The sequence below is a fragment of the Chamaea fasciata genome, unplaced genomic scaffold (genome assembly GCF_029207755.1).
Source record: "Chamaea fasciata isolate MVZ Bird 193981 ecotype frontalis unplaced genomic scaffold, bChaFas1.0.hap1 SCAF_1, whole genome shotgun sequence".
NCBI classification, from domain to species: Eukaryota; Metazoa; Chordata; class Aves; order Passeriformes; family Sylviidae; genus Chamaea; species Chamaea fasciata.
In genome coordinates, this window is record NW_027094086.1 from 28,750,330 (window position 1) to 28,778,279 (window position 27,950).

The 27,950-nt window shown below is 38.4% G+C and overlaps 1 protein-coding gene across 5 annotated transcripts; it reads left to right on the plus strand.

Annotated features, from left to right (window-relative positions):
- Window positions 1–149: 149 nt before the first annotated feature.
- On the plus strand, window positions 150–27,921 carry SNX16 (sorting nexin 16). 5 transcript variants are annotated; one of them, XM_066179538.1, is made up of 9 exons: window positions 150–222; window positions 4,798–5,263; window positions 9,373–9,459; window positions 14,092–14,240; window positions 18,825–18,894; window positions 22,937–23,073; window positions 26,044–26,160; window positions 26,422–26,544; window positions 26,927–27,921. In XM_066179538.1, exons 2-8 carry the CDS (start codon window positions 4,892–4,894, stop codon window positions 26,525–26,527), a joined length of 1,038 nt encoding a protein of 345 aa, XP_066035635.1. In that variant the 5' UTR covers window positions 150–222; window positions 4,798–4,891; the 3' UTR covers window positions 26,528–26,544; window positions 26,927–27,921. The 5 variants fall into 5 exon arrangements, with proteins under 5 accessions (XP_066035635.1, XP_066035614.1, XP_066035644.1 ...); XM_066179517.1 differs by having other exon boundaries at window positions 26,422–27,921; XM_066179522.1 differs by lacking the exon at window positions 150–222 and adding an exon at window positions 746–797 and having other exon boundaries at window positions 26,422–27,921.
- Window positions 27,922–27,950: the final 29 nt, after the last annotated feature.

The following is a 27,950-nucleotide window of genomic DNA, read 5'->3' on the forward strand; positions in this document are numbered from 1 at the left end:
CCGCGGGACTACCCCGCCACACCACAGAACTACAAGCTCCAGAATGCACCGCACACCGGAAAGCGAAGCTGGCGTTAGCGGGCGGGGCACGCCGGTCGTTGTAGTCCCTGCGCGGCCCCGCCCCTCCCGCTGCTCTCAGCAGGCCCCGCCCCCTTCTCCGCCCCCCGTGCGGGGCGGGCGCGGCGGTGGCGCGGCGGAGCGGGGCGCGCGCGGCGGGAGCAGGTGAGCGGGGCCGCTGTGCGGGCGGGCGGGCAGCGCCGGCGGGAGCGGCAGCACCGGGAACCGGGGGGGCAGGCAGAGAGAGAGTGAGGCAGCGGGCAGCCCGTGCGGGGAAGGCCGGGGGAGCGGAACCTCGCTGCTGCCCGTCCCGCGCCGCACGAGAACGGCCCCCGCCGCCTCCGCGCAGCCGTCTCAGCTCCCGCGCACCTGTGGGGAGGCGGCCGCGGGCGGTGGCACCGCGCCGTCCGGTCCTGCTCGGGCGGGACGGCGCGTACGGAACCCGCCGTTCCCCGGGGCGGGGCCTCGCCGCGCCTCCAGGTGTTTCCTCGGCCGGTTCCCGCAGCCGTGCGAAGGGACTGGGGTTGTTCCCGGGCCTTCCCGGTGTCACGGGCTCGGGGCCGCCCCTGGAGTTACGTAAAGCGGCGGCGGCGCTCCCCGAGCGCGGCCCCTCGGCGGCGGGGCCGGGCCGGGCGCTGCCCCGGCGGTGCCGGCCGGTCTGGTTTGGTTCTCCTCGCTTTCAGAACCGTCAGGTCGCAGTCAGAAGTAGCGCTCCCTGATGTGCGGGTTTTGGGAGCAAGGTACCTGCAGTTGTTTCTAGTTCTCTAACAGACTCTTTGGGGCAGGAATTACTCTTGTGTGTGTGTGTGTGAGGTGTGAGAAATAGCACCCCCACCCCCCTCCCATTTTGAGTTCATAAGCAGGTAAAAAATGTTGTTAGGTAACTTGGCTGAGGTCAGCACAAAATAATTTTTTAAAAAATTATGAAGCCTAGGTCTGGAAGTTGTTTCTTTATATATTCCACTTGTTCTTCAGCTGACATTCTTCAGTAGCACTTAAACCCTAAACATCAGAGATCAGCTTGTCTGCGTTGTCCAAACAGAGGCAGGATATATGTAACCAGATCATAAATAGTATTGCATAGCTAAAAGTCTTCTAAATCCAATTACAGCTGTTAAGTACGGATTGTTTTGTTTCTAACCTATTATCCCTGAATCGTGTGGCTTACATGTTTCTCACTGAATATACAAGCCATTAGCTTAAAAAGGTTTGGAACTGCGATAGCTGCAAGCTGCAGGCAAACCCTTTTTAAGTGGTTTTATTACAGCCTATTTGCTTCACCCGCAAAAAGGGAGGTGGCTGCTGTAAACACCAGGATAAGTTGGTGTCATGCTGCTCTTGTAGCATGTGACAGCCGGGTTCCCGGGACTGTCCTGTCCTGTTTCAGATCTTGCAGTTCAGCGCTTCCAGCACATGTTCTCTTCCTTCTCTTTTCGTTCTTCACTCACAGCTGAATATCAAACTGAACAGAAAACAGGTTCCAAACAGGAAGCAAATTTCTTGCAGAAAGTCATGTAAATCGCTAGATGAGAAAGTGCAGTCTCTGGGGATTCTCATAGGTGTCATGAGCCGTTTGCTCTTAAAGTTGGTGTGCTGCAGTGTTTCTGCTGGTTCTGTGCAGGTGGGGTAGGAGCAAACAAACACTCCTTGCCTGCACCAGGGTAAGTAGTTTGTTTAAAAGGATTCATTTTTTTAAAACAAAATTGTTCTCAGTTCCTTTTATTGCATGAATTGGCAGCAAACTGTATTCGTAGATAAGGCTGGATTTCTAGGGTTGTGACCCTCATTTGAGCATTGTATTTTTTTTCTAATATTCAGTAGCCTTCATAAAGTGTAGATTGCTGTGATTTTGAACCCTGTTGTAACTCATAGCATGTAAATATTTCACATACTAGGAAATTTTGATACCTCTACAGTTGAAGATGGATTTACATATGTGTATAGGAATATATATGTATTTTTGAGTCTGGTAATGTAATATTTTTGTATATTTCTTTCAACTTCTACAAAAAAAATATTTAGGTTAAGTGAAGCTGTGTGCCATTTGCTCACTTGAACTGATATTTCTGTTACTCAAGGAATACTTTCCTGTTACTCTTCAAAGTTAGAGGAATCTGTGTGTGACACAGGTAGTATCAGCCCCTTTTATTTGTCTGTGGGCACGTTTACTATGACAGATTGAGTCAAGAATGTCCTTCAGAAGAAAACAGTGTCATCATCACCATTAAAGCTCATTGACTCACAATTTGGGATGGCCTTACAGAGTACAAAAGAAGCTAAACCAGAAGATGTACCCTGGGAGCAGGCTTAGTATAGTCCAGCTGCTAATAAGTATCCAGGCTGTAGTACCGAATTAGAGCTGCTCTGAAATGAAAGCTGCTGTAACACATACAGGTGTTGGCCTCTCAACACCAAGGGCTTTATCTTCAGCGTGGTCTGTGTTGACCTCTCTTGCTTGCCAGATTGGTGCAGCTGCTCAGAAATTTTTGTGCATTTAAGAGTAATATGTCATAAGTAAACAAGCTCAAGATAGTAAGTTGTTTACTGGAATTTCACTTTCAAGCAAGAAATTCTTTTAGGAAGGACTGTTCACAAGTATTGTAACTGGTGGAAATGTTATTGTGGGGTTTTGGATTTGGTTTGGTTCCTTTCGTAAAGTGATGAAAAGCACAAGCTTTTTTTGCATCTTAAAATTCCACAAACTCCTAAGTTAACTTCAACAGATTCCCTAAGATGTGGGCCTATTTTCTACTCCAGGTTCGCATCATGCAACAGAGGATAATCACTTTTTACATACAGATCATTTGATGTTTTGCAGTCTGGACTCACTTAAATTGTTCCATTTACAGGAATTTAATCCTACACCTCCCAAGACATAGCCGGGTGGGACACTGTCTCAATTCCTTGTGCTGGTAACATGGAAAAGTCACTGAAGTGGCAAGTGAAAAAATAGTTAGCTTTTTTTTAGTGCTTCATTTAGATTCTTATTTGTTCAGAGAATATTGCTATAGAAAATTTATCAGACAATGCTTCACTCCTTGCATTAAAGAAAAAAATATTGCAGAGGTTATTGTTCTAGACAGAAAATAGATTTTCTTAGTGAGATGTGGGTGAAAAAAGGGATTTAGATCTGGTGTAGCTCCAGGAGAACATCTTGTCTTGGAAACTGGTGTGACTTGCTTCTCTCACACTAAGTGAGGCTGAAGCAGGTCAGATGTCTGACACGTGGCTTCACTCACACAACCAAGCACAGGGCTGTGCTGCAACAGAAGCTGCTGGATACTTCAGATCGCATCCCTGACCAGTTGAGGGAATCAGCAGGGGTTTATCATGCTGACATTTCACCTCCCTCAGATGCTGCTGAATGTCCAGCCTCATTCCACAGTGAAGCAGAGATGTTCCCAAGAAGTGACTGCCAATTTGAAATTGTTTTCCTGGTCAAGTCAACTGAGCTTTCTGACAGAGAGTGTGTGAAGACTTCCTGATGAATCTGAAAGGATGATTAAGTTTGGTTTTTCCTTCACTCAAGGAGTTTGTTCAAGAGAATTTTTCCGTCTTGCTTGTGCTGGTTCATTTAAAATTTATTTCTTTATTCGTGTGCTCTAGTATTAACTTAGAGCAAGAGTGAAAGCATCGGTTCACCCTCACAACTAGGAATCTCATTTCGTTTTGCTGCCGTAGATGATTGATTGTCTGATGTGAATCAGGTTGGCGGTTTCCCATTTCACAGCTTCCTGCAGCCTCCTAGTTGATTGGTTTATTCCTGGGTGAAATGGATCATGGCTCAAATCCTGTTAATCCAAAGAGGTGGCATTTAATTTGCATGTTGTAAGAGCTCTTCTTTGGATACTTTGTTAAAATGAGGAGATGGGTTTTTTGGCAGTTTGATACTGCCATCTTAATTTTATTTTGCTTTTTTTCCAGAAATGTGTACACATGCACACAAAAGACTCATTTGAAATGGTTTTGTTGAAGAAAAAAATACTAAATTGTTAATTTATCTTTTCTCTGTGCACTTTTTTTCCCCCATTTCAATCTTCTGGAATGGAAAACTACCTGCTGTAACAACCCTGCTTTTGATGTGCATGCTTGTAAAACTTAATTGCTCCAATTCAGACTCCAGAAAATGTGCATATTTAACATTGTGGCAAATGTCTGCAGCATTATATACAACAGAGTTGTTTTGAAAAAATACTTTGCATTGAAAACAGATCTATTATACTTCAGTGAATGTGTAATATGCAAATATGTTTTCACCTAAGTTGTTTACTGTCGTGTCTTTTGACTCATGTCATGTATATTGTTGCCTGTGTGTTTGGCTTGCATAGTCTGCAGTTGGTGTCTTACAGAACCAATTCAGAGAAAGTGTTTTGTACTGTTCAGATGAAACAGTCACTGAAACTACTTCTTATTGCAGAAAATTGCTGACTCTTTGGATAAAACCACGTAACACCTAAGTCTTAAAGGACAAAAGGATTTTTCTTTTTTGTAATCTTGCTTTACCTCTTTGCCATTTTAATTTTAATAGCTGTGGAAGACAGAACTCTTGTAAAGCTGTCTGCCAAATGGTTGAGATACAACCTAAAAGCGCCATTTTATATGAAGCCAAATTCTCTGTGAAAATGTTTTACCATCAGTCCTGCTATGTACCATCTCAGAGCTAATACAGACTTTTTTCCAAAGCTCTTAGTGTTGCTTTGGCTTTAAAATGACAGCAATATTTTCTGTACTTAATTGCAGGTACTGTTCCTGAAAACAAGAGGAAACATGGTTTATGCAGCAAATGACGTTTGAATTCCTGGACCAAAAACTGAGGGCTTTTTTTTCATGAAGGATGGCAACACCATATGTTCCTGTTCCTATTCCTATTGGAAGTTCATCATCCAGCTTTACAAACAGAAACCAAAGAAGTTCTTCCTTTGGGAGCATCTCAACGAGTTCAAGCTCCTCGAAAGGACAGCTGGAGGACTCTACAGTTGATAGTTTTAAAAAGATGAGCGTGCCTGACCAGATTGGGTCCACATCATCTGCGTGTAGCAGTCCACTTGTTAGGACTAAATTTACAGGTCTGGATACATCCATAGAGTACTGTACTCAGCCTGTAGAAGAAATAGAGCAGAACGAAGATTCCAGGAGCTGGGAAGATCGACCATCCACACCTACTATTCTGGGCTACGAGGTGATGGAGGAAAGGGCAAAATTCACTGTAAGTTTTGGTCTTGGTATCATTGATCCTGTAATGAAAAGATCAATAGATTGTGCTTTGCATTGTCTTTCAGGAATTAATCCTGCAGTTCAGGGATGTTACCAGTTTAGCTTCAAAGTGCTTCCTGACAGGAAAATACCATTCCTGTTATACAGGTGGGAAAACTGGGACTAGAAAGCAGTCTATCCTGTAATTGTGTATGTGGAATAGAAGGAATTCTGTTTCATGTATCAATTTCTGCTGGAAAAGTCAGGAATCCCTTGCAGTTACAATTCCTTGTGAAATTGAACTCGTATAAGTTCTGTGTAGTTAAAATTCTTAAATAAATTGTAGGCTTTTATTTGACATGAGTGATAAAAAACCTTGATGTCTATAACTCTTTGCAGTTATAATTAACTTAGAACATTTCTGTTGAAGTGCAAACATGTATATTTCAACTTCTTGCCCAGCTCAGTTCCTAGTAAGGGGAAATCTGTTCTGTAAACAGACTGGGAAGTCACTTATGCTGTATCTTTTGCCAGAGCAGCAGCCTAACTGGTTTGTATTGATTTTTCTCAAAGTGCACTGTAGCTGGCAGTTCATTTTTTTGCATGCCATAAATATATCAATGTACTTCTACATTTGTTTTTGTGGGCATGGTTGAAATATTTCTTTGAGATAATACTGCAGTGCTTGTGGGACTGATGGAAGCTGTTACGGATTGTTAATTATATTACTTAAGATGAACAACATTAATCAGAAATAGGTAAGGAGAAGGAAGTAGCAGACAAACTTTTTTTCCTCATGTTTTCTTTTAGATTAGAGAAGTGCAGAATCTTTATAGCAGTTAAAATACTAATGAAATCAAGATCTTTTTGCAAAAAGTAGTAATGATGCTTTTATATTATTTGAGAATGATACTGTCTTTTCCTGAGATTTTCAGTTTCTAAAAACCTTCATTCATGTTAGCGTAAGAGAATAGCAGAACTTTTTTAACCAAATGGATTTAAAAAAATGTTTTAAATAATAACCTTCAAAACTAAAACAACAGTCGATACTGTTACTGTACAAGGATTACTCTGAAAATACCACAGAGTGATTTAGTTTGGAAAAGACCTCTGAGGTTGAGTCCAGCCTTTGATCGCCACCTTGACAACCAGATTATAGCACAAAGTGCCACATCTAGTCATTTCTTGAGCACCTTCAGGGATGATGACTCCACCACCTCCCTGGGCAGCTCATTGCAATGTTTAACCACCCTTCCCATGAAGGAATTTTTCCTCATGTCCAGCCTGAATATCCCCTGGCACAGCTTGAAGCTGTGTCTTCTTGTCCTGTCACTGGTTGCGTGGGAGAGGAGACTGACCCCCACCTGGTTGCAGCCTCCTTTCAGGTGGTTGTAGGTAGCCATAAGGTCTCTCCTGAGCCTCGTTTTCTCCAGGATAAATATCCCCAGCTCCCTCAGCCACTCCTCATATGACTTACCCTCTAGACCTTTCACCAGCTTGTTGCCCTTCTTTGGACATGCTCCTCTTTGTCTTTCTTGAGGACATTGCCGAGACATATTCCAATGTGCCTGTAAGATGTTCTTCTGTATTAACAACGACAACTTTGTCTCCTTATTGTTTGTGGAAGTACAAGTGAAACATTCTTCCACTGTAAAATGCTTGGATGCATTTTTGCTCTTCCCGATTTCACTTCTATTGCTGTGTTGGTTTCTAAAACCACACAATTAACTGTTTGTTTTCAGTTGCATGTTCTGCATGCAGTGTGCTGTTGTGCATTAAAGCCAGCAAGTAATTAGTCCTAGGAATTAGAGTTGCTTTTGCAGTGCTAAATCAGTGAGATGGCAGACAGTGGGAATCAGATTAAAATGACTTGTAAAAGACAGAAGCCTCAATTGCTGAATTCTTTTTTTACTGTTGGTAGCATCTTATAGTTTCCAAAAATAAGAATCTGATTAAGCTGAATGATGTCCAAACTTCAGGAGTTAGATATTAGTGCATGTTAGAGTTCATGGTTGCTGAAGCTTATGGGAGAAAAAACCTAGGCTGAAAAATGTCTTCTTGTAAACATTTAGTCTTCAGTGAATTTGCAGTCCTGGAATTGGCACTTTTTATTTAAGCCAAGTAGAAATGATGAGATGCTGAATCAGACATATAATGTCACCACATATGGGTATATTTTTATTGATGATTTTTAGTTTTAGAATAAAGCAGTTCATGATTGAGTGGAATAAAATGAATTTGTTGAAATAATTTGTGATTTTTACCCAAGATCTTATATGAAGGAACTGAGAGGTGTTTTTGTAATGTTCTACATCTTATTTGTTAACTGCAAACCTTAAAGAAAAGCCAAAGAACACCCAACCACTTTTTTTTTAAACTTTGGCAGGAAAACAAAACATGTTTGTTTCAGGTTGCCATAATTTTGAGGCCAGTAATCACAAGTTGATTGCACTCCCTGTTACAGTTAAGTTCACTGTAACTGGTGAACTTTTTTTTTATGTTATCTAATGTTCACTTGGAAATTACTCATTTTTTTCCTCATATACATGTTTAAATAATGCTTTTGCAGAACATAGAGTAGAATACAAGAATAGAATACTGATTGGCAAATAAATTCACACGCATATTCCAAAGTTTCTTGTTCTGTGTTTTACTGTGTACTAGCAGAGTCTTCACAATTTTACATTTATTTCCTAATTTTATTTATGAAAGTAAGACTGCTTATACTTTTAGTATGACAGCAAAGTAATAAAATATTTGAATAAGCATTTATACATAAAACGCAAGGCAGAAAAAAAATATTTTAATGCTGGTTTTTTAAGCATGTCCTGCATCTTGAATTTTAAAAGCTAATAGCTTTTTCCTCTGTCACAATCCATGACTTCCACAGGTGAGGCATCTTGGAAGTGAAATTGTGTTTAAAATGTGGATAAGAAAAGTAATTGCTGAAAAATTGCTTTTGATTTGCACCACAGTTATCTGTAATTTCTGTAACTATCTGAAACTTACTATATTATGGAATATAAAATTGCTAGAAACAGTCTCAGACCTGTACAGAAGTTGGCTAGCACTGGGGTTATCACATGTTGGGACTGCAGTAAGAAAAACATACTTATTAGCTAAGACAACCTGCTGTGACAGCATGAAGTACTGGAAAAGATTTTACTATGTAACAGATTTGAAAATGTTTCAAATAGTATTTGGTTAAATGAGAGATTGTTTATCATTATGATTCTAAAAATACTCTTTTCTTTCTTGTATTATATTTTTTCCATGCAGAGTGGGAAAAATAATGCAGTACAATTGCAGAACCTCTCTTTCCTTACTTTGGAGAGAGTAAGATTATGACATTAGACACTATTTAATGTTTTCTAGTTGAAGTTGTGTTGTTAGATTCCTTGTGTTCAGGCATTGGAATATTAATACTCCTAAAAAGTAACTGTAGTATCATTATCATCATTGTTTTGTTTCTTTATCCATTTGCTTTTAAATAGGAGTGTGGTACTGCTGTGCTGTTGTCTTGCTAAATGTGATTCAGAGTATCCATTACTTCAGTTATGCAGTGCTGGTATAATCATTCTGATGCAATTTTCTAGTGAAGTCATATTTTGCCTGGAAAGACAAAACCTAATGTTCGAAACAAATGCAAAGGAGGATGTAATTCTATTCTGCATCATTTCTCCTTGTGAAGCAAGTCAGATGAGACATTTTGAAACAATATCACACTCAGTACCTGATTATTAACAGTCATCTTACAAACAGAGAGGCCTCCAGGATCAATGAGTAAAATTATAATTTAGCAAAGGTTAAAGTAGATCACTGAAATACCCTTGCCTTGCTTTTTTGATAGCCAAACCTTTTGTTCTGTCTGTTCTTTCTTACAGACAGAAATAGTTACATGTATTTAGGAATTACAGGAACTCTGTACTTAAATTCTGAAGTTAATTTAAACTCTTTGTACTGATAACTGTTCTTTGCATTTCTTTTGCTCTAATTAAGTTTTTTGGGTTTTTTTTATCCACAAGTTTTGTGTCATTAAGAAATAGAGGATCATTTCAGCCTTCCAGACAACACAGTGTGAAGTTTTGCACATTTTTCTGATATTTCTGTCTTTCCACACAGGTATACAAAATACTGGTGAAAAGAAGTCCAGAGGAAAGCTGGGTGGTTTTCAGACGGTACACAGATTTCTCCAGGCTTAATGACAAGGTAAGAATTATTAACTGGTAAATTCTCAGCTATCTTGCCTCACTTCTTTTGTGTCTTACATTTTTGTCACATCTTGTATTTTTTTCTGATTTTAATGCATATAAAACACATAATTCTATTAATGACTGGAAATGTGTGATTCTTCATTTTTTCAAAGAGACATGAAACAGCTACCACTGATGTAAAGAAGATGTAACAACTTCATCTGAAGCTGTTAGTGTGCTTCTAACTTTATATTTATTCCTAGTTTATACGATAATGGAATTGACTCTTGAATATTTATCTCCTGCATAGAAATAGAACTAGGGGATTGTATTCTCTTGCAGGAATTAGTAGTTATTAGTAGTTACATAGTTCTTCTCTGTGTAGCAAACTCTGCTTTTGTTCATCATAAAACTGAAGTTTCATGAACATAAATATGTTCTTTGTATGTGGGTCAGTCTTTAGTTGTTTTCAGCGTCTTCAAAGTTAATAGTGAATTTTTTTAATCAGATCTTTAAAGATGGAGGAAACACCAGATGAATAGGGATTCTGGGTCAACAGCTTAATATTTTTAGAATGCTTGAAAGGAAAAAATGCTTGTCTGAAAAGCACAGGTTTTTATAGTTGGTGAATAGTGTGTGGCTATCAAAAGTAGGGAAGCAATTGCACTTTGTCCACTGTTCATTCCTAAGAATAATCTTTCATTGCTGGTTCAACACACTTTCTACTAGTATGTTCTTTCATGTTTCAACATGAACCTTATAACACACAGTAAGTTCTTTCTTTTCCCACAGTAAAGAGTTTTTTTGTATAGGTTATCACTTTGGATTTATGTGCCGAATCAGCTAAATTCAGCTGAAATTTTGAAAATGGACTTGAACTTAGAAATTTCTATGGGTTCTTGGTTTGACCTATTGAGTATCTTCTAGGCTACGTTTGAAACCCCAGTGGAGTCTAAAACTAAATTGCTAAATGGGAATTAGTTTAGAGACTTATTTCTGACAAAATTCCTGTCTTAAATATAGTCTGTCTTAAATTAAGGATATTGGCAAAAGCCTGACTTCTTTTGAGAATGGTCTTGGTATTTCAACTCAGATTTTGAAAGTCAAGTTGTATAGCACTTTGCATTTTGAATCAGCTATGTCAAGTATAGATCAAGAATTGGCATACCTCCATTGACTTTTAGTGTGGTTGTCAGTGGTTTGAAAAATTAAAATGCCAAAATATTTGTTAAAATAAACATTTAAATTTTACATGTGAAGCCCTTAGTCTTTGCCATCAAATGTTTGGCAAAAATATTTGGCTTTCACCATTATTTCTAGGTATTAATATTTCTGTTTAAAGGAAAAATATCTATTTTTTGAATTTTGTATCACTGTCTGAAGCTTTTTCATCTTTCAGTGTACATCTGAACCATTTACTCTTTGGTCTGTAAGATACTATACTTTTTATAATACAGAAATGTCAGCCCTAGGAGCTTAAACATCCTATCATTCAGGAAATATTAGAGAATTACAAAATAGTAACATAAGTTTCTAAATGTGTAGAAAACACATAATGAAATGGCCAGTCTTAAGAATGAAGAAGTTTACCATTTCTCCCCAAGACTAGGACTCACGTGACATGTATAATGTGTTACATGGTGATGTAGGAAGGAGCAGGAAAGGTGCTGGATCCAAGCAAGCAATCACAGCCGGAATAAGTTGTCTGACCCCTGGGTTTTCCTGCTGTGTCAGAGGAGTGCTCAAGAAAGAATGCCCCAGGACTGTGTTGTTGAGAATTAGTCCACTGAGAGCAGCTGGCTCTTACACTCTTCATCCACCAAAGCAGTAATCTGTGGGTAGGCGTACTCTCTCCTTAGAATTAAATTAGGGGATCCATGTGACCAGACAAGTAAATGTACCATTAGGCAGAAGTCTGTGTGGTTGAAAGGCTTTCCCAGCAATGGTTATCTGCGGTCTTCTGAACAACTAACAGGAATTCATTTTTGTTATATTCTATGGGTTCTGTTCCATTCAGATACATTCTTTTATATATATATATATATGGTATTAATGACAACTTGGTAAGAGATGAGGGAACTTTGGGGGACCAAAGATAAAGATATAAAGAAGAATCTAATATCAAGATAAAATTCAGTAAGAGGAAAGCATACTTAAATAATTAAATTCAGAAATAAAGAGCAAGGCTTTGACAATAAACCATTCTGTAAATAAGGAACTAGTATTTATCATGGGCTGTTTGAATAAACAGTACTTGTGATGTTTAAAAAGTATCTCATGCTGTGAAACAATACTTACACAAACAAAGGTGATCCATTAATGTGGTTCTTCCTTTAAAGAGCGTAGAGAGATTCTATGTGAAATGCAGTATCTGTTATAACCTTTCTAAAACTTAAATCTGGTGAAAGAGCTGTCCATTAGAATTTTCTAGCACTGTTACATTCATATTAATATAATCGGTGTACATCGAACATCTCTGATAGAAGTTGGCTAGATCCTGTATTCAGAAAAAAAGGTGAAACAATTCTTGTGGCAGCTGAGGTATCAAATTTATCCTCTTGTAGATTTTTCGTTGTCAAACATAACTTGGAAAAATTGTTTTTTATCAAAGTGTTCAAGTTTTTTTGATTGTCATGCATATTAGAAAAATAATTGGCACCCTTGGAGAGATTCCTTATTGTATAATCACAGAATCACTAGGTTGGAAGAGACCTTCAAGATCAGTGAGTCCAGCCCATACCCTAACAGCTCAACTAAACCATGGCACCAAGTGCCACATCCAGTCTTTTTTTTAAACAAATCCAGGGATGGTGGCTCCACCACCTCCCTGGGCAGGCCATTCCAGTACTTTATCACTCTTTTTGTAAAAAACTTTCCTAGTGTCCAACCTATATTTCCCTTGGTGCAGCTTAAGACTATGTCCTCTTTTTCTGTCAGTTGCTGCCTGGAGAAAGAGACCAACCCCCACCTGGCTACAGCCACCCTGCAGGAAATTTTAGAGAGTGATAAGGTCATCTCTGAGTCTCCTTTTCTCCAGGCTAAACAACCCCAGCTCCCTCAGTTGTTCCTCACAGGTTTGTGTTCCAAGCCCCTCTCCAGCCTCAGTGCCTCCTCTGGACATTCTCAAGCGTCTCAACGTCCTCCCTAAACTGAGGGGCCCAGGCCTGGACACAGCACTCGAGGTGTGGCCTCAGCAGTGCCAGGTACAGGGGAAGAATGAGTTCCCTGCGCCTGCTGGCCACACTATTCCTGATCCAGGCCAGGATGCCACTGGCCGCCTTGGCCACCAGGGCACACTGCTGGCCCACGTTCAGCTGCTGTCACCAGTACCCCCAGGTCCCTTTCTGCCTGGGCACTGTCCAGCCACACCATCCCCACCCTATAATGTTGCCGGGGGTTATTGTGGCCAAAATGCAGGACTTGGCACTTGGACTTACTAAACTTTTATCTCCTTGGACTCTCTGCCCATGCTCCCAGCCTAGTGTCACCTGCAAATTTACTAATGAAAGACTCAATACTCTCATCAATGTTGTCAGTAAAAATATTGACCAGAACTGTCCCCAGCACAGACCCCTGAGGAATACCACTGGTGACTGGCTGGATGCAGCACCATTCACCACCACCCTCTGGGGTCAGCCATCCAGCCAGTTCCTAACCCAGCAAAGAGTGCTCCTGTCCAAGCCGTGGGCTGCCAGCTTATCCAGGAGTGTGCTGTGGGAGACAGTGTCATAGGCTTTGCTGAAGTCAAATAGACAACATTTACAGCCTTTCCTGCATCCACCAGGCAGGTCACTTGGCCATAAAAGAAGACCAGGTTGGTCAAACATGACCTACCCCTCCCAAACCCGTGCTGGCTGGGTCCAATACCCTGGCCATCCTGTAAGTGCTGCGTGATGACACTCAGTATAAACTGCTCCATTACCTTACCAGGTACTGAGGTCAGGCTAACTGGCCTATAATTAATTTTATGCTTTCATTCATTTTATTTCTGAATTTAAAGAAAAAATCTGGGTATTTCTGATGTCAGCTATACCCTGTTGCTATTTAAGTAACTCAGAAATACAGTTTTGCATGTTACTAGGGTTTGAGCCATACTTGCATATTGAAATTTTATTATTCTGAGTGTACAAAGAACTACTCTTTGCAAGGAGTATCTTATGCATGTGTTGTAATTTATTCTTCTAGCCCCCCAACAAATATAAGTTGCAGAGTTGTAGATCTGTAATGGGGTTTTATTCTATATATCTGTATATATAGTACTTACTATCCCTCAGTAGAAGAAATTTAGATGAAATACCTCTGAAATTATTATTCATCTTTAGTTTCTATTTACAGTTATGTTTACAGACTCAAAGGCTTTAAGTAGCAGACTCAGACATTAAGTAACAAAGCACAGGTTTTCATTCCTATTTTTATGTGTTAAATTTGGGGAAAAATATAAAGCACTCTATTGCATAAGGCAGCACGGCACATGACAGAACAGTGCCTGCAATTTAAGTTGTAATGTGGATTGTATTTATGGTTTAGACTTGTGCTTGAACTTAGCAGAAGTGAGACATATCTCATAAATCTAAATGAAGTCAGTGCCTGTGGCAAAATTAATACTTTTTTGAATTTTTAAGTATGTTGTCTTTAATTTCAATTTCAGCTAAAAGATATGTTTCCGGGCTTTCGGTTGGCCCTTCCGCCAAAGCGCTGGTTCAAGGATAATTACAATCCTGACTTCTTGGAAGATCGACAGCTGGGGCTGCAGGCATTCCTCCAGAACCTAGTAGCTCACAAAGATATTGCTAACTGGTATGTGATTAACCTTTGCTTATGAATTTGGGGCTTTTTTTCTGTCCATACTCCTCTCATAAAACTCCTAGACTGCAGCAGTGTATCTTTGGGCAGTGTGGTGAGGCATTTCAGTAACATTCATGTTGTGTGTTTGGTTTATTAAGTGAATTACTCACTGTCCTTTTAAATTAGTCTCATCTTAGCATAAAAAAAGTGGAATTGCAGTATTTTGAATTGTATAGGGATAACTAAAAGCTGCGGTATTTAAAATGTTAGAATAGTTCCATGTTTATTGCTAAAACATTACTTTTCTGTGTTTAATGCAGAATTGATAATATTGTAAATTTATACTAGGTGTGTTGGGGTTTCATAACGGAGAGAACCTACACTTACTATGCAATTAGTTCTTAAAATGTGTATTAAACTACAGGGTTTTTATTGACATGACATGGAAGTAATAGGAGTACCTTTACACATTCCTGTACATAAGTAAATGTAAACCACAAATCAAGAAAGTCTTAATAGTTTTAAAAACATAATGTGTTTAAGCAGCAAAGTGCAGAGATTTCTTTCAACAGTATCTTTTTTTTGTACAAAGTGGGAGATTCTTCCAAAGCAAGAAAATTAATAGAATGTAATTCTGACAAATGAAATGTAAAATAATTTTATTACAGACGAAGAAGAGAATTTAAGTAAGCACTTTGCTAGAGGCAAAGCAGTTAGTTGTTAAAACCTTTGCCAGCACCAGAAATAAAAAAAGTTAAGGTTACTATACTAGAGATTCTCTGAGGAGTGAGTCGGAGAACCTGTCATCATCTGAAACTTCATTCAAAGCCAAGAGTAAGAAATGTTCTGAAGCAAACCTAATTCCCTCAAGACTTTTAAAGGAACAAAATTTTAAAATTGCCAAGCTGTGGTGTGGGACCATGAGACCACATAGTGCTCCTACTTACTTTACTTTTTAGTAGAAGGGCTATTACTGTATTTGACATGTTCTTATAAGGCACTCCACTGCTGTGTCTGGCAAAGTGGGATTTACATCAGTCTGACTTTGGTAGTGCTTGTAGTAAAAAAAAACCCAAAGTGGTAAGCAGGTAAATAAAAATGATACAATGTTTCCTATAGAGACAAACAAGTAGTTATGTCAGGGCTCCTATAAAAGGGTTAGAAGACAAGGGGAAAAGGATGGATGGAAATTTAGGGGTAATACCAGTGGAATGTTAGATCACAGTTGCGGACACTGATGTTCATAACATCTTGAAATTATCTGGAGAATGGAATGAACAATGAGATCACAAACTATTCTAGAAGGATCCTGAGGTACCGAGTGACTAACATCAATTTTTGTGTCTTGAAGTAGAAAATGACAGTAAGTATACCCATGCAGATTTTTGAACTCAGCTTGTTTTTGCAACCTGGAAAGTAACTATTGGTATTGATACCTCTGAATCAGTTCAGTACTCAGCAATAGTCAAAAAGTTTCATTAAAATCGTTTGAGGAACTTAAAGGGGGAAAAAAGAAGTTATTGTTCAGGGAATCTGAATTGTACTTCCACACAGTTCAGTGCTAAAACACAGCATTCAGTTTCAAAGGAGGTGTCTGTTAGAGGTACAGAGAAAGCAAGCAAGAACAGCTGAAGCTGCAGAACTTCCCTGCAAGGAGAGTTCTCTTTAGTCAGTTGTCTTAGGTGAGACAAACAGGGCGTGTGAAATCACCAAAGGGGAGAGGGAAGGTGAGTAAAGAATGTTAATATTTTGATGATTCATAGTCACGCTGGAGTATGTCATGCTGAGTGGCAAAGCTTTGCTGTGAGGTGTCAGAGACAAAGCTTAAATGGTTTCAGAAAGAAATGGGGCTCAGCTTACAAGTTTCTGTGTCAGTGGCTATTAAGTAAGATTACATGGGTGAGGTATGCAGCTGAGAAGTTTAAAAACTTCCTAATAATTAAATTACACAATAATAGAAAAAGAAAAGGAATCAATCTCTAATAGTTCCTACATGTAACTTCTGTTATGCTGCTGGAGACACACTAGTGAATGGAATGGAGTTGCTTAAATAGATCTGAAGTCTTTATGCTTCGTGTTGTCGGAGCTAGTTCAGCATTTCAGGTGGCTTGTTTGTATCTTAGTGATAGACCATATTGGACAAAACAGTGCTCATCATAGTTTAAGGCAAAAAACTCCAAACTGTGACTTTTAGACTGCATTGGTTATCAGATACAAAAAGGAAGTAATAGTAAGTGTTTGCAGAATCAGTTTGTATCTTGGCTAATGAAGAGATGGCTAACTGAAATGTGGTTTATAGAACTTTTGTCCCAGTAGGGCTCTGCATTAGGACAATTTTTTTTAATAAACTTGATAACCTATTGATATGGTTCTAATGTTTGGATCTATAGAAGGTCTGAATTCCTCAGGAAGTTATTAGAATGAGGGAGATTTGATCAATGTAATATATTTACCCGCTTATCAGAGAATAAATTTACTATTAATGGGAATTAATACTTCCCTCTCACATGAGCAGTGGTGAGCATTTCACCCTGTTTTCTCCTTTAAAGCTCACCATTTACTTCTCCAGTGTTGCAAATAAGTCAGACTGCTTGGGTCAGACCTAGACCAAAAAAGCCTTTTTTCTTTGTAGAGAAATCTGCTATATTTCTCTTTATACTTTATGTACTGTATTGACAGTGGGAAATATGCCCTTCAGGGATAGGAGACCTCATTTGTTATGCCTATTTTTTAATAAAATTAGATTCACAAAGTATTTTAAAGATAAAATGGAGGATAATATATGCAGGTGGCTAATTTTAGAGTTTGTGTTTTGCACACTCTCGTTTTACGTTGTATTGAAGATTCAGTGAAAGATCAAATTGAAATCCACCCACAGAGTTAAATCGTGTTCAGGAAAATTTCATATAACTTATGAAGTGGGAGAAAGAGGTTTAACCTGCTAAACAGAAGCATCATCTGGCTTTATATAGATGACAGAGCTGTCCTGTCTCCACCCTGTATAAGAAGCTTGGAAGGGAGGAACTCGGTCAGCTTGGAGTCAGGGATCCATGTGCTGTACTGCCCCTTGCTGCCCTCCCTAATACTGGCACTGCTCCTCCCTGGAGAGTGATGTCAGCCTGCACACGTGTACAGCAAGCTCTGTCACAGCACAGAAAAGATCCCTGTGGTACTTCAAAGGCAGAATCTTCCATTCATGAAATGAAAGGAAGAGGTGTAACACGTGGAGAGTAGAGCAGGGTCAGAGCAGACTGTCTGAGCAGAGCTAGGCTGTGAATAAACGTTCATGCCATCAGGTGCCTATTTTAGGTAAAGAAACAACATAGTAAATGTTCAGTTTATGTTAGATAAATGTTCTTGAGAGTCTTTTTAAAGCTGAAAGTGATAGTATAATGAATGATTGGTGTTTGAAGAAATGTTTCTTCATTTTACTTGCCACACCTGGTTGGGTGAAAGTTTCCTTTCTTGTGTTTGCACTTTGTGAAAACTTCAAATGCAGAGAATGAGTGGAAAACGGAAAGTTACTGCCTTTTGCCCTCACCTTTTCATGGGACCCAGGTGGTGGGAGGAGGCAGGAAGTTAAGTTTGGGTTCATGTTTTCATTTTTGTGCACTGATTTCAGTAGGAGATGATTTAAAGATTTACAGTAGTGAGTGCAAGCACAGCATTACTCCTAAGTTACTACTGCTAATTAACTGTGAATACAGTGTTCTGATTTGAGGTTATTTGAAGAGGAATGAATACAACCGAGCAGGAAAGTCTTAGAAAGGTGGCTGAAGGGACATGTTTGGAGATGTTTAGGAGTTCTGTGAAAAGCAGTCTAAATTTGGAAGGTAGAATGAGACAGATGCTTGAAATACTCTGTAGTAAACCACAGGATTACACCTACTTCCTTCTTCTGGCCTTTGCAAAACAACACAGAGAGAGGGATGGCAACTGTTACACGTATCCAAATGGAATGAGTTTGTTTGAAATGTGTGTTCAGAGATGGCTGTGTAGTAGATCCATGGCACAATGTCTTTTATTATTTTATAACTTACTATTTATATAAAAATACATACTGTATCTATAAAAATCATATAATGTGTATATGTTAATGAATTATGATCTTAGCAAAATGGAGACAGGTGAACATGTTACAGTGCTCATGCTTAAATCCCCTGATACTACCTGGAGGGATCTGTCTGTGGATTTTTGCGGCATGCTTTTCATCCGTCATATAATACTTATTTCATAGTACTTACTTTTCTCCAGGAGAATTTTTCAAACGTCTTCAATACCAAAGTGATAAACTTGCCAGTTGTCATGTAGCAACAAATTCTATGACAATTTTAAAAAATCATGAAAAATCATTTTCTAAAATTGCTTACTTATCTTTGTAAGTTACATTCTAAATACTCTCCCTGGTCAACACGTACAACTGAGACTTAATAGCTTGTTCACTATTTATTTATTAATTGTTTTGAATACTTGGGAATTAATTAGAGGATGTAAATTTTTATGTCACTTAAAAAATTACCTCCATTTTATGATCATTTTTAAGTGCTGTTGCTGGTTTTGTACTTCAAGTAATTCACTCTCTTTTATTTGGTAAAGCCTTGCAGTGAGAGAATTTCTTTGTCTGGATGATCCTCCGGGTCCTTTTGACAGTCTAGAAGAGAGCAGGGTAAGTGCTAAATAGTAGGATAGAAACAGAATGCAAAAGGCAAGTGTTGTTAGAATATTGTAAGATCTGTGTAATGATATGGAATTTGTTTCTGTTCTTTTTCAAAAATCACAGAAGTATTTCTCAAATGGGCACAGTCTGATAATTGGTGCACACTGATCATCTTTGACAGCTGTACTTCATCCCTGTCCCAAAATATATCTTCTTTTTTGAATTTTATGAGCCATGGATGAAGTTTGTTTTGTAAAGCAACTATATAAGGCACCTACTGATTATTAGGAGAGATTTTATAAGGTTACATTCAATGCAGTTCAATGATTAATTCTAACCACCGAAAATGGTGTTCTTGCAGACAACTAAGGAGTGTCAAGTAGTGTTGTTAACCAGCAGCCTTTCAACATGCATATGAGCACACTAGACAAATAATACTGTGTCCTGCAGCCTGTTTTATTAGAAGTAAGTTTTACTGACATGTAGAGCTGTATCAAGGTTATCTAGAGCAGATGATCTTAGTTTTCTTGCTTTATAGAATAACTATGTTTCAGAATTGTACATACATTGTTAGTCTTGCAGAAATTATGAATGTTAAATGATGCTCGTTCAACTAAATTTATACTTGCTGGATTGTTTCGCATGTATGTAGGAGTGCCTTGGCTCCTGTTACATTACTATGTGCATGTGAAAAATTTGGTATGTTTTTGTGTCACAAGCTCATATTTTATTTCTCTACAATCCCTTTTTCATCACTGATATTTAAGCTGATGAATTTTTTTTAATTACCATAATTATTTATTCAGATAATTTAAAAAAATTAAGTGCCTTCATTGAAATTTCAGTCATGCATGCTGTGGTGAAATCTGTGTTATTCTTCCGCTGGAATTTAATCAAACCATTAAAACAGCTGTGCTGTTGTAGTTTTAGCTATTACCCATTTCTGTGAAGTTGTTGAGACAGCTGTCATAAAATTCACCAAGAGATACCACACCTTATTTATAGAGTGACTAAGGTTGGAAAGGACTTCTTGAGATAATCTGTTCCAACCCTCCTGGCTCAAGTAAGGTCAACTACTGCAGGTTGCCCAGGATCCTGTCCACTCAGGTTTTTAATGTTCTACAGAGGAGACTTCCCAGCCTCACTGTCTAGCCTGCTCCAGTGGCTGATCACCAGCACAGTAAAAAGGTGCAGCCTCTCAGGTCCTGTGGACATTAGTATGTCCAATTTTTTTAAGTGCTCCCTGATCCTGTCTTCCCCCACTGCAGGTGAGTTTGTCTTGACCTTCCTTCTGGTTGCAGGGAAGTAATTACTCAAGGCTGTTCTTTCCAATAAACACAACAAGTCCATGGTTTCCCATCTTTCTTTTGTTGATGATGTACTTGTAGAATTTTTTTTTGTTACTTTTCACATGCCTTGCCAGATTCAGCTCCAAGTTGTCCTTCACTTTCATAATCCTGTCCCTGTAAGATTAGACAGCAGCCTTACATTCCTCCTGTGTGATCTCTCTGTGCTTTCACCCCTAGTCACCCTTTGCTTTTTTGTGTCTGAGCTCAGGAGATCCTTGCCCATCCACACAGGCCACCTGCAACCTTTGCTTGACTTTGTACTTGTTGAGCTGTACTTACTGACCCTGCAGGTAGTGATCCTTAAATATCAGCTAACTCTCCTGGACTGCTCTTTGCTGCGAGGTGTTTTCCCATGGGTTCTTTCTTCCAAGCAGGTTTCTGAAGAGATTTGAAGTCTGCTCAACCTGAAATCCATGGTTGTGGTCATGCTTTTTGTCTTGCTTCTGATTTTCAGGAGCCTGAACTCCTGCATACTAAAAGCATCTATTGCCATCCCTTACTGTTTGTTGCTTTTTTTTCTTTTTCTGAACTGCCTTATACAGAAAAAGCATCAAGGTTCATGTACTTATTCCTGGAGTTCATTTTTAAAGAATACTCAGAACTTACTTCTGTTTTGCCTTTCTATTACCATCTAAAGCATTGCAGAAAAAAAATCTTCTGTTTTCCTGATAATGGAAAATATGGATATCTTCTATTTGGTTTACGTCTAGTCTGTTATTCCAAGGACTTGCCAAAACACATCCATCTTTTTTGGGGGGAAGGATGCAGGTACCTGCTCCATTAGAAGCTGATTAGTCCTAGAAATAGGCAAAATATTCACTAATTTTTTTTTTTTCCTCATATCATTGGTAGTTGTTCCCACAGATCTTTTCCCAGCCATCTCTGTTTCATGACCTGAAGAAGGAAGCAAAGCTGTCTCCCGGTTGTCTTCTCAGAATTGCAGGGAAAATTAGTCCAATCTGGGTATTAAAACTGTTCCAGACTCCAGGTGTCCAGCTGTCTAAAGAACAAGATAGCTCATTACATGCTGTTCCCTTTCTCAGCTTTGGTTCACTTTTCTGCTGTTACAGCATCCTTCAGAATATATTGATGTTTTCTTACTCAGTTGCAAACAGAGCCTGCATTTGCTTGGGCAGCTCATACCCAGATTGCAGACAGAGATGAGTTTTTCCAAAAGGCTTTAGTCAGTTCTCATACAGAACAGTGAAACAGTTTTCAACACTTGTGCAGTATTTTTATCTATTTTGTGTATAGGGAAGTTTCCATGTGCATGCATCTAAATGTTGAAATAATAAACCTAATTAATGTTCTTAAGGAAATAATGTCCAATTTTCAGTTAGGGTATCTGCAAGTTAGGGTATCTTGTGCTCTTTGATAAAGAGCACAAAAATTCATTTAATTGGCTGGGCTGAAATGAGATGACTGCTTAACCAGAGTGATAGCTAAAGCAATCACTACAAATGCTGCCTCAAGAATGAGTTGCATGACATGTGCCCTTGACTGCAGTAGACATGAATACAGCAATGGCTTAACTCATAACTGGTCTTCAAGTGTCTGTCAACAAAGATAAATTTGCTGTCTGAGTCAATAAAATAAATTAAAATTCCATGGGAAAAAAAAAAGGGTTATTGAATTTAAAACTTCTCACTTGTTTGTATTGTATAATTACAGGAAAACTTAACATTTTAAAGATCATGAGTCTGCTTCAGTTAAAGCAAAGAATAGTATATTCTTCATGTTTGTAGCCTATTTTAAAACTTTAGGAAAAACTGTGTCTTAACAGCATTGTTCTTAACCAAGCTCATATAAAATGTTTACATTCAGTGGACTCTGAATTAGTGGTTAGTTGCAGGTAATATTAAGCCAAGAAAGCCTCCCACATGGGGCCTTTAGTTATAGGGATCATGTAAATTATTAAATCAGAATTGCATATTACTGTTGGAAGACTTGTGCTTTCCAGTAATAGACGAGGAGGCTCTGTGCCAACGCTCCTGTCACTTCCTGCATTCAGTGGGTGTTGCATTAGACACAGGCTCTTCATGTTAGGTTTTGGGATAGATCACTGACACATCTGTGAGGGTGTGTGATACATACATGTCACGCTCAGCGGAGGAGCACACTGTATTTGTGATGGCTGAGTAGTTAGTGTTCACAGCATCCTAGTAAACTTTTTCAGAATATTTTTGTAGTGGTCTTCTAATCATCATGATTTCATACTTGTAGCAGGTGTTTGGTACAGAACTGTACAGCTTTGTCTTTTTCCTGGGTAAGGGAAGATTATGTACTTAATCCAAATATTCCTCACATGGTGGGAATAGATATATAGATACTTTGAAACTGACTTTCAAGTCATGTGGAAACAAACTTTTATGAGGAGAAAAGGGAGCAGGGAGTTCAGTTTATTTTCCATATAGGCAAAAAGGTTCAAAATCAGGATCTGCTCTTCTAATGTCTCTCTTGTTGTGAGACAAACAATGTGATTGAAGTATTTGCATTGCAGTTTAGCATAATCAATTTATCATTCAAAGAAAAGCAACATTATGAAGATAAAAATTTTGTTTAAAATTGACATAGTTTTTTATAGTAATCAGTCTGACAACAAACAGCTGTAACACTGTCACAGGTAGATAGTTCTAAGAGAAAAGTCAAATAAGGCAGTCCACTGAAGTTAAATTGAAGATGCTCTTAAATTTCTCTTTTAGGCTTTCTGTGAAACCCTGGAGGAAACAAATTATCGTCTACAAAAAGAACTGCTTGAAAAACAAAGGGAGGTTGAATCACTGAAGAAATTATTAACTGAAAAGCAACTTCACATCGATGCTGTTGAAAGAAGAATTAGGTATGTGGAAATTTTAAGGGTTTTAGGAGGTTATCTCCATGAAAGTATTTTCTCTATCTAGTCACAAGCACCAGCTTTAGCTGTATCTTGGAAACCATTTTCCCTGCATAACCACATACAAAGCAATTTTTTCAGTAAGCTCTTTCTCATATGCTGGCTAAAAGCTATTTAGTACAAATGACTGTGAAACTTGTCCTATCTTTTCCCTCTAAAGTAACTGGGATTGTTTCCTAATCCTTTAAGTCCTGTAAAGATAGAGCAAGATTCTGTTCTTCTTTTGAAATGCTGAAAATGTGAAATGCCCTGCTAGAGATGAGTGGGGAAAATTGCCTTGAGTTATAAAATTCTGTCCATTCTCAAAGCTTTGACAGAGCATAGTGATCAAGCAGTTACATATATCTGTAATAATTTGTTTAACTTTGTTCTGAATTGCTTGGAATGAGATGCTGCAGGAACCATTTAAATAGCATGGGAGATTGTCCACTTAAACCCAAGGGAAAATGGTGCCTGTCTGCTAAATTCTGTAGCAGGAGCTGTGGAATTGATGTTGTGCTATCCAGTGTTCCATTAGAGCTGCTGAGTCAGTATTGCAGCATTTCCTTAGCAGAAGACTGAATTCCTGTGATCCCATTAGAACTTCATAGTTCTAATATGTTCTATATAGTTTTACATGGGAACCTTAAAGATCATCCAGTTTCTGCTAAACCAGGTAGCTCAAGGTCCCATCCAGCCTGACCTTGAACACTTACAGGGATGGAGCATGCACTTCTCTGGGCAACCTTTTCCAGTGCCTCCCAGCCTCACAGTAAAGAATTTCTTCCTAACATGAGATGAGATGAAAAAACATGCCCTCTGTGTGTGTGTGTCAGACCAGGGACAGTGAAGAAATAAAAAAAAAAAAAATATTAAAAATAAAAAAATTTCATACTGAATGGTCTGCTGAGTCCAGCATATCCAGATTGGCTAACAAATCACACCTTAAAATGTTCTAGTGAACTACCTTTGGAAAAGGCTTTAAATGGAATTATTGTGGCTGACTGAAAATTCTGATCAGAGTACCACATTCAGTTTGTTACGTACTTCTGAAGGCAGATAATTACATTTGGAAGATGCTTCCCCTGTTTGATGAGAAAGTTCTGGCATGCTGACTTAAACAGTGAAATAGTCAGGAACAGTTAAATAACTTGCATTTGGCTAAAACATTATGATAGGAAATTCTGTGTGACTGAAAATAAAAAGACTTGAATAGCAAGGGACTTGGTATTTTAGTGTTTTCCCTGAAGACAGATCATGTTTTTTAAATGCTCAAACACACTGCTTATTTCCCAGACAGAAAAAAATAGTTAAAGTCAGCCCCATAGTGTCTGAAGCCTTCATGAAAAATAACTTCTGTGATTTTTAGCTGTAAAAATTACCAAATAAACTTGTGATCTTGTTCAGCTTGTCTGATGGGAAATGAACCCAAAAGAAATGTGTCTGTCTTTGGCCTTGTTGAAGTAGAATTTTTATTTGATGGCCCAACAAGAATTAAACATCTTATGCCTACATGTTCAAAAGGCCAGGTACCTACAATGGATATGAGGCAGAGGGGGATGTAGGACAAGTCCTGAGACTTGTAGGATTATTATTATTATTATTATTATTATTATTATTACTATTACTATTACTATTATTAATGCTGGATTTGGCTCAAACTTAGGCCAGTAGTCATGTTACAGAATGTTGCTAAGGCTTTACATAAAATGCATGCATTGAAATAAAATAATAGCAACAGTAAGAGCAATTTTAAAAGAGAAAGAAATATAGTAGTATCACTTTAAACACAAAATGGATCACAAGCTTTTGTTTTCAATTCAAGTCACAATTTTCAATGCTAAATTGATGCATGTTTTCCACATAGAGAAATGGTTTGGGAAAAAAGGATTTCTTTGGTCAACCTATATAACCAAAGAAGCCAAGCCCATTTGTAGCCAAGCTAGCTGGACCATTACCTTGTGTTGCCATTAAGAAAAAAATTGTCTTTATCACTAATGGAAAAACGTTTTGCTTTGAAAGTTAGTGTGTGGTTTTGTAAAGTTACAGTGAGAAACTATTGAAGAAATCTTTTTGTCATCCTCCTGTCTTTCTTCTGAGTATATTTTGGTTATAATCCTTCTGCCATTTAGGCAAGATGCGTGTGGCTTAGTCCAAATGTAATTTTTTACTTTAAGTCATACACACTCCTATGGGATTTGAATTTTGTGAAGCTGCTAAATTGTCATACAACCAGACAATGATAAAATGGCCTGGGTTGGAAGGGACCTGAAAGATCATCTAATTCCAAAACCCCTGCCATGAACAAGGACACCTTCCACTAGACCAGGTTGCTCAGAACTCCATCCAGCCTGGCCTTGAGCACTTCCAGGGATGGGGTTTCCACAGCTTCTCTGGGCAACCTGTTCCAGTACCTCAGCACTGTCACAAATAAAGATTTTTTTCCCTAATATCCAATCTAAACTTACCCTCTTTCAGTTTAAAGCCACTGTCCCTTGGGGAAACAGTCCTCTCACTACAGGCTCTTGTAAAAAGTCTCTCTGCATCTTTCTTTTAGGTTTCCTTCAGGTACTGGAAGGCCGGAATTAGGTCATCCCAAAGCCGTCTCTTTTCCAAGCTGAACAATCCCAATTCTCTGAGTCTTTCCTCGTAGGAAAGGTGCTCCATCCCTCGAATCATCTTGGTAGCCCAGGGATTTAAAGGACTGAATTTAGTTTAGGAATAAGCAGCTGGAGCAAGTAAACTGTTTAAATAGCTATCCAGTGCAAGCCCTGCCATTTCTGTACCAACAAAAGAAATGTGTCATGCAGGAGTGAGATTGAAAGGTTGCTTTCAATCTTTTTGCAGAAACTGCCAAGGTTAAAATGAAACAAACAGTTCTTCAGTGACAAATGTTTGCTGTATGGATTGGTGGTACTTTGTTCTTATCTGTTGTAGGGATTTATCTTTAGGAAAAATGACTCGTCAAATGTCAGGAGAAGAAAGTGAGTGCAGTGGTGAGGTGGAGTCTTCTGCAGTAGAAGCAGACCAGGGTACCCTGGGTGAGGACAGCTGGTAAATACTATTATTTTACTTGTATTTTAGTTATTCTTAAAATATGTTTTTTGAAATGTTTGGTCGTGCATTAATTCTGCACAGCTGAGAAATTCAGCATTTTACTGCACCTCTCTGCTGCATAAAGGCCCTCAGGATAGATCATTTTAGATCTGGAATAAGCAATAAGTTAAAAAAGCTTTGTCAATGTTTTGTGGATTGTCTGCATAAAATGGCTGTAGAAAATCATACCAGTTTCTACTTATTGATCTGTCTTTGCAGCTCAGACAAAGAGAACCATGAGCCATGCTGGAGTGGCTCTTTGGCTGGAAGTTCTGTCCCAGAAATTGAAGTTGCTGAAGTAGCCTATACCGCGGATGAGGAATAGCCAAGCAGCAGCAGCTGGTACCTGGGAAAGGTTCATGTTGAGGGTGTTATCTGTGGGTAGGATCATAGAGTAGCTGTGAAAAATTTACAGCAAAGAGCAAGAATGCACATATTGAATGTTTACAGAAATCCTTACAAATTTTTAATGTAAGAAATATACCCAGTGCTGCTTTGATTTCAGTTTTTATCTAGCCCTTACATATTTAATATATTGAAGTCTAATAAGGGCTAAAATCAGCTAAGGTTTAGATAGTGTACATACACAATTTGGCTGACTTTCCTAGCAGAATGACAAGTTTCACATTAAATCATGGAACACGTCTAACCCATATGTCATATATTGCCACTGTTGCGACACATTTGATGTGTTCATCTGTTTGGTATTTGTGTTTTCTTATAGCCATAAAATAATGTTTGCTGAAGTGAAAATGGACTCGTTCGTGTTTAGGAATGGAGAATGTGTTGGTTTTAAATTCTAAAGTTGAAGAAAGTTTCTCTGGAAATTTTATGCAATGCAACAGGAAAACTTCCAGTACCAAGAACAGTAGTTACAAAATGGGATCACAGTTGGACATTGTAAAATGGTCATTTTTGCTGAAAGAACTGATCTGAGACCCCCAAAACACTGTGTATTTTCATCCCAAGATAGCATGCTGTAATACTTTTTGTTCAGTAATGCTGCTTTGAAAATCTGGGATACCTTTGTTATATACCCATGTAACAACAAAATCTGTAAGTTTGCCTTTTACTCAGAACACTACCTCTTACCACCTTGCTAATGCATTCATGTTTGTTTAAAAATATTCCAGATTATATGGAGGTTATTGAAAGACTTGTAAAGAAGCCATATTTTTTCCTGCACAGTTCATAACTAGATTGAATCTGATTGCAGTGTATTTTTGTTTCAATATATTGTACACGTGGGGATGTTGGTACCTATGTTGTATAACCTATTTTTCAAAATGTATTAAGACAGGAGATGCACTTTATAATTAAGACTCCATTGTGCCAAGTTCAGTTGGCTAATTGGTTGAGAAAGGGGAGTTGCAGGGAGAGGATTATGTAGTGCCTTTTTGTATTTTACTTGTTCATTACTGCAGAATTTTGTTACAGTGCTCTGGGTCAGTTCTGTGGAATCTTTGATACAGCATTTTTCTGTTCTTCACTTATTTACTGAAAGTGCCTTGTTTTATTATGCTTTTCTAATAGGAAGAATGCTGTTTTGTTTTAATTTTTTTTTGCCCTATATCACCCACATTGTTGTTTAATGTCGTCAATATGCAGTGTCTTTGTGCTGAAGTTTTCAAAGGGAGCTTTGTACTTCAGGCTATGCATACAATGACCTTTATGCAGAACTGTATAAACCTTCCTGGTGAAATAAAACTGGACAAAACACCTGTTTTCTTTTTTGCATTGTAGAAAAG

What these genes read in the sequence shown, in the direction of transcription:
- SNX16 (XM_066179517.1), top strand. Translation starts at nt 4,892, where the DNA reads ATGGCAACACCATATGTTCCTGTTCCTATTCCTATTGGAAGTTCATCA. An exon ending in AGGAAAGGGCAAAATTCACT is followed by an intron (nt 5,264 to 9,372) that starts GTAAGTTTTGGT and finishes CTTTCCACACAG; the next exon opens with GTATACAAAATACTGGTGAA. An exon ending in ACCCTGGGTGAGGACAGCTG is followed by an intron (nt 26,161 to 26,421) that starts GTAAATACTATT and finishes CTGTCTTTGCAG; the next exon opens with CTCAGACAAAGAGAACCATG.